The sequence below is a fragment of the Micropterus dolomieu genome, linkage group LG04, assembly GCF_021292245.1.
Source record: "Micropterus dolomieu isolate WLL.071019.BEF.003 ecotype Adirondacks linkage group LG04, ASM2129224v1, whole genome shotgun sequence".
Lineage (NCBI taxonomy): Eukaryota > Metazoa > Chordata > Actinopteri > Centrarchiformes > Centrarchidae > Micropterus > Micropterus dolomieu.
In genome coordinates, this window is record NC_060153.1 from 33,306,392 (window position 1) to 33,313,021 (window position 6,630).

Consider the following 6,630-nt stretch of genomic DNA (forward strand, 5'->3'; position numbering starts at 1 on the left):
CGCTGGTCGATGAAACAGCAGAGGTGACCGGGGAAGAAGAAACTCTACAAGTTGGTTCAGTTGCAGTTCCTCTAATGATGCTGCTCCAAAAAATAATTTTAGAACTCAACTAATCCTTCATGAACACCACCCACCATGTTTCAAATGTGTTCATTTGAATTAATTTTAAACTGGATGTTATATAGATTGCAACTTCAGTTTTTTTACTTGAGTCTTTGTATTCCTGGTCTGGAATCAGTGTTTCAGAGTTTTGAAGAGTATTCGCTTGACTGACCAGCTGTGGTGGTTGCAGCGTGCTTGTTGAGCCCCTGATTTCAGTGACAGACAAAGATGGCAGAAAGCAGGGGAAGCCAAATCCCACTCTTCTAAACTTCTATGGGCCACATCAGACTCTACTGACTACTTCCATGGTCAGTTTCCACATCCAATGCTCCTTAAACTTGCCCTCCATCACAGGTTTTGAACTTGAATGAAGATCTAACTGTGGATTGGGTGACTTGGATTTGTCGTTGTATTGTTTCCTGAGGTTTGTAATTGTCGAAATTGTCCAAACAGCAAACTGAATAGAGATTATTACACAACATGTCCTTATTTTCTCATTCCTAGTTCAGCAGATCCACCTCTGGGCTGAAGCTGGTCGAGCTTTGTGTTTTTGACTTCTGAAGACTTCAGCCTTTCTTCTGCTGTTGCTGAAGGAACCTAACTATGAGACAAAACCCCTGCTCGTCCTCTCAGCTGGTGTGCAAGAAAAGTTTGTCTTGTAAAGTTTTTTTTTTAGAATAAGCATCAACAAAACTGTGTTGAGAAATCGAGACGATCATGATGATGAAACAGCGGGCTCACAGAGGAAAGAAGGACAGTGAGTGAGCTGATTATCGACTCCACTGCCGAGAAATGAGTCTGTCTGTGGTTCAAGAGAAGTGTCATCGCCTCTTCATGGTGTCGTTCCCTCCACAGCAGTGAACTGCAGCATCAATCCCAAACTCATCTCATCTGAACCAACTCAGAGACTGCATAGTTGTGCTCTCGCTTTACAGCTTCAGGCTGCAATTTCAGAAACTACATCTGCAAGAATTTTACATCCAACTCTCTCGCTCTCTCTCTCACTCTCTCTCCTCCCCTCTGTGCAGGAGAGAGATACAGTGGAAGAAAAAGTGTTTTTCTCAGCCTTAGCAGCATGACCATGTTCCTGTACATACACACAAACACACACTCCTTCATATGTGCGTACCATGTTCCTAATAAAGCTTTGATACTGGTTTCTTCACTAGTACAAACACTTCTGTCATTACTATTACTGTTAATGTAATTTTGGTACCATTATTTTTACTATCAGAGTTACTACTGTGCATATTACTCTTACTGCTACAATTAAAGCCACGTCTACATCTACTTGAGGTTTGATCAGAAACTTGGGGGACAACATGCGTCAGAAGCTCAAGCGAGATTTATTCTCATGGATTTATTATAAAGACGAGCCACCAGTTCCTTAGTAAAAAAAAAAAATCCAATATGTAAAAACAAGTGAAGCAGACACTGTGATGCTAAGCTATCACAAAGAATGAATGGGCGAGTTGCCCTACAGAGAGGTATGTGATCAGAAAACCTCATTAATATTTGTTCTACTGTCACTAATCGTGTTTCTGCCACTGGTTCTACTCATTCAGACCATCTACAGCAAATTGTTGTACAGTTACATTTGGTGGAAAATGCTTTATCCTTTGAGATGGTTCAAAGGATTAGGAACAAGACTTATGATTTAGTAATGTTTCCCCTTGAAACACCACTAAAGATTAGATGTTATAAGAGTCACAACACCAAATACTAAGCACATGAGGAGAAGGTTGGAAGTATAACACCTACTGTCAGTGTTACTGTAACTGCTGCTGTTAGTGCTACTAGTATTATAGCTACTGTTAATAGTACTCACTACTGTTACTGTCTTACTTAAGCACAACTATTACCAGATGAGATTTGCATAGTGACTTTGTTTACAGTACCACTAGCTTTGCACCAGAATAATAGGTCTATAAGAGCTGTAGGTTACCTCAGCATTCTCCAGTAAGCTCCAGCACCTTGAATAAAGAATACAAATATGTGATAATGGTTATTTGAGATACAAAATGTTGAGCATCCTGTCCAGCCATTAAAGAGAATAATCTTCCAATTTATCTAAAAACATGCAAACATGGACTCTCTGTTTTATATACTTTTCTTTTCTTTTGCGAAACAGACACTGTTTATTGCAAGAAGAGAAATAGGCAAATCCTCAGAGACACAGAAGCAGACAGAAACTGTCAACGTCCAGTTTAGACTCATTTAATACTTTATCTGTGTTACAGCAAAGGGACTGAAAGGAGCTGCAGCAGTCTGATCTGATCCTGTGATCACTGGTCGGTACGGACTGTGGTATGTCTTTTTTAGAACAGCCGTGGTAGTAGTAACAGCAGTGAAGTGCACACTCTGATCTTAATGACCCAACTTTTATCTAGGCTAAGCTTTTTATGGGATGAGCACATTAAATAGTTATGAGAGGGTGCTCTGGAAATGCATGCATGATGAATCAAATTAGCCCCATTACTGGGTGCTGCTGACTTCCTCTTTGTGTGTTCAAGGAGACATCAGATGTTCTTTCAAGCTGCAGCCATTTGTGAGATTTTGCTGCTTGTTCGCTGCTCTCCTGTCCTACTTGGCTGCTGCTGATGCTTGGGGAGGGCCAGCTGTGACATGAGGGGGATCCTGGCTCCAGATCTGAGCTACAGATTTGTGCTTTAATTGGTCAAGACTGAGCTCTATAAAACCAACTGGTGGCTAACACAAGCTGTATGCACACTGTTTTGCAGAAGGTGTTGGTAGTTCATCATTGCTTTAGCTTTACTAGTCCTGACAGTGGCGCTACAGGAAACATAGGTTGACTAAAATTTTAAAAAAAAAGGTTAATCTTCTAGGGAGCAGGAATGTGATCAGTACATTTCAGGGAACTGTGGTTAGCAGAGATTCCTCTGTAAGTCACTTAACCCTAACAGGTTAACAGCGACCAGTCAGACCATTTCTACACAGAGGCTGCCAGCAGACATCAAACCTCTCTGGATGATCAGGATATGGCTGCTCCTCTGTCACTGCTGTCGCTGGATATCTATTTTTCAGTATCTTCATCATCATGGACCACGCCTAAACTTAGGCTCTTATGGATATGTCATACATACATGAGGGTGATTCATCACTAGATCACTTTAATAAAGATACCAGCATACATGCTATTCTTGTCATTATGGAAGTGTGGCAGTGTCATAAACTTCACTCACTTTAATGAACTTTCTTAGTTAACAGTTGGATCGACTAGTTGGGGGAGACAATGTGAAAAAAGATTAGACTGTGATGCTTAGTGGAGTGCGTTCTGATGAACTGATTACCACGGGTCCACGAGAGACAGCAACAAATGCCGTGATCAGATACTGTCATCCATTCATTCATACTGTGTAGGCCTATGACGAGTTGCTGTGCTTGTTCTGTGGTTATCAACACACTGTGTAAGCTGCTTTGTGTTGATATGTTACTATAGGCTGGCTAAAGCTAGTTTGGCTGTTTGATAGTCCGAGATGGCAGCTGTGGTGGTTTGAGTGCAAGGCTGTCAGATTTGCTTTGATAGACTTGGCACTTTGGCTGCTGTCTGTGGTGCTGATCAAGGCTGCAGGTTTGCAATTGCATGGCGTTGTTGTGTGTCTGTATGCCCGTGTGGACATCAGCATTCTTGTTGGGGTGGTGGTGGGGTGCACGAGAAAAATATTTGCACCGAGGCGAATCACAATTATGTTACGCTGCTGTCTTATAGATAAATGTGTGATGAAATCTCCAAATCATCACGGAGGACAATGTCTGTTGGAGTTTTGGTCTAAAAAATGCACAAATTTAATTCTGATCATTCTGCAGACTATGAAAGAAGTAGAAGCAGCCACCCATCACCCATGGGTTTGCGGACTACTGTTTTAAAGACTTGAGTTTGGCATTTTCGCTGTCGCCACCTTGGTTTTTATGGAACCAGAAGTGACTGGACGAGAGGGTGGAGCTGGGGGACGGATAGGTTGCCGTGATAGATAATTGTCAATCACAATGTAGCCTCCGCCCTAAAACATACCTGCTTTCTGGTCTATTGTCCTCTAAATGGGACCATAATTTACTTTACAGAAACAAGCGACTGAGACCATAAACTCTTAGGAAATGTTTACCGGGGTAATAAATAAGCTGGGAAGTAGCCTCATTTTGTTATAGACATCTATACAATACAATTCACTTTCCAGACCTGGTGGTTCCAGCTTGTTCTGCAGTCAGTCAGTCCACCAACTAAAATACTCTCACACAAAACAAACATCCAGATGCATTTGCTTTATAAACACTGCAGCTTCAGTCTGTTTTAGGTGTTTCACTGACCCTCAGCCTTTTTCCTTTCATGTGATCATATTTGTCTCCTGAAGATTTTCCTGGTTTTCACTTTATAGCTGGTGTTTGGGCTTGAATCTGTGTTAAACTGGTTTGCCTCTTGCTTGTTGCAGTAAACAATAAAAACATCATTAAAGTAGAGAAAAATTGTTTAGATGCATAGTTTACCATAAAGTGATTTAGAGAATTAAGTCATTATTGCATTCAAAATGTCAAAATAAATATTCAAGCAGCAAAACAATTATTCCCTGACTGACCTGGTGAATTAACCATTAGCATGCTATTTATATGGGTAAAGATTAGCAGCTGTTGGGAGAAAATGTGGCTCATTAAGGCTGCAGGGCGAGAGTCTCACAGCTGCCTCAAGCACATTTTTCCTGATGCAAGAAGTCTGCATTCCTACACATAACTTCAAAGCCAGCAAGAGGCAATGGGATGGCTATTAGCATAGATTAGCATATACCTACCAATGCACTCCACTTTCCAGCAGCTGTTTGTTTAAACACTCCACACTGTGATGGGAGGTGTCTCAGGAGAAGGCTTTTCCATCAGATCCCTCATGAAGCATGCCTACTTTTTTAATTATTAACTAGTGTTGCAAGTATATTTAACATTTATATCTCTGCTGCTGCCGTTTCTTTTTAACAATAATAATAATAAACATTCAAAATGAATCTTAGCCTCTTTTAGGTTGTAATTTTGGTTTTGGCACATTTCCTGTATTGCTGTGTCTCATTGAAGAGCTGAGGAAATACAGAGGGCTGATTATTAACTGTCACTAATCAATCTAGTCTCCTCTCTTTCTGATTCCTCTGTAAGTCACTGATATATAAACCCTTCCTGTCCTCTCGATCTCCCAGTAACAGCAGCCAGTCAGACCATTTCTTCACAGCAGCTGCCAGCAAACTAGGGCTGCAGCTAACGATGATTTTAGTATTCGAAGCTTCGATAGATGATTTCAATGATTCATCGATGTGTCGTTTACTAGACAGCTGCTTTACAAACACACACATCACCCCAGTGCTATACAAGTTATACTAAAGGCTTGTGCAGCCTACACAACTTTAAGTGTCGGCCGATGGCCATGCAGTTCACACAACCTGCCGTCATTTTATTTTATTTATTTATTTATTTATTTGATAGGGACAATGCAAACAAAGATAGTGTCAAAACAAAGCTTGTCACTGAAGTGCTGCATATAAAGTTTGTAGCTAATGCTAATTTTCAACTCCTGTCCCTGGTTGGGCTTTTATACACAATAGAATTTACATACTTCACTACTTCAATTAAAGAAAATAATATAAACATGATATATAAACATGCATATCATATACAACTCTTACCTACTTACAATAATTGAAAATGAGTACACTTTTGGTTTGTCTTTAACCAGTTTTTAAGCCTGGAAGTAAACATTTTAGAGTCAGGTACAGTCTTAATGTCAGTTGGTAATGAGTTCCAGAGTTTAGAGCTTTTCACTTTCTTCATGGCAGTCTTGAAGTTGTGTGGTGTTCACACTATCTGACTGACCGATGATAGGGACACACACACACTACAGGAGCTGACAGCAGCTGTCACCCGACGCTGGTCTCCAAACCACGTTTTGTCAAGAAAACACACGTGAAATGTGAAACGGGAAATGAGCGATCTTGCACACAAAACAGCTGCTCGAAAAAGTCCATTAAGACTCTTCAGCTGATCCAGAATGCTGCAGCACGTGTTCTGACAGGAACCAGGAAAAGAGATCATATTTCTCCTGTTTTAGCTTCTTTGCATTGGCTTTCAGTAAAATCCAGAATAGAATTTAAAATCATTCTTCTTACCTACAAAGCTCTTAATGGTCAGGCACCATCTTATCTTAAAGAGCTCATAGTACCTTACTACCCCACCAGAGCACTGCGCTCCCAGAATGCAGGGTTACTTGTGGTTCCTAGAGTCTCCAAAAGTAGACTAGGAGCCAGAGCGTTCAGCTATCAAGCTCCTCTCCTGTGGAACCAGGTTCCAGTTTGGGTTCAGGAGGCAGACACCATCTCCACATTTAAGAGTAGGCTTAAGACTTTCCTCTTTGATAAAGCTTATAGTTAGGACTGGCTCAGGTGAGTCCTGAACCATCCCTTAGTTATGCTGCTATAGGCCTAGACTGCCGGGGGATTTCCCATGATGCACTGAGCTCCTCTCTTCTCTACTTTCTCT

At 41.0% G+C, this 6,630-nt stretch overlaps 1 protein-coding gene across 1 annotated transcript in view; it reads right to left on the reverse strand.

Moving 5' to 3' along the window:
- Nucleotides 1–3,027: 3,027 nt before the first annotated feature.
- LOC123969653 (NLR family CARD domain-containing protein 3-like) overlaps nt 3,028–6,630 on the reverse strand; it is a 29,070-nt gene continuing 25,467 nt past the window's right edge. Inside the window, exons 8-9 of the mRNA XM_046047245.1 lie at nt 4,140–4,155; nt 3,028–3,128 (exon numbers count right to left, since the gene is read on the reverse strand). Of these exons, the coding sequence (XP_045903201.1) occupies nt 3,028–3,128; nt 4,140–4,155 (117 nt within the window). The remainder of the gene's footprint in view (nt 3,129–4,139; nt 4,156–6,630) is intronic.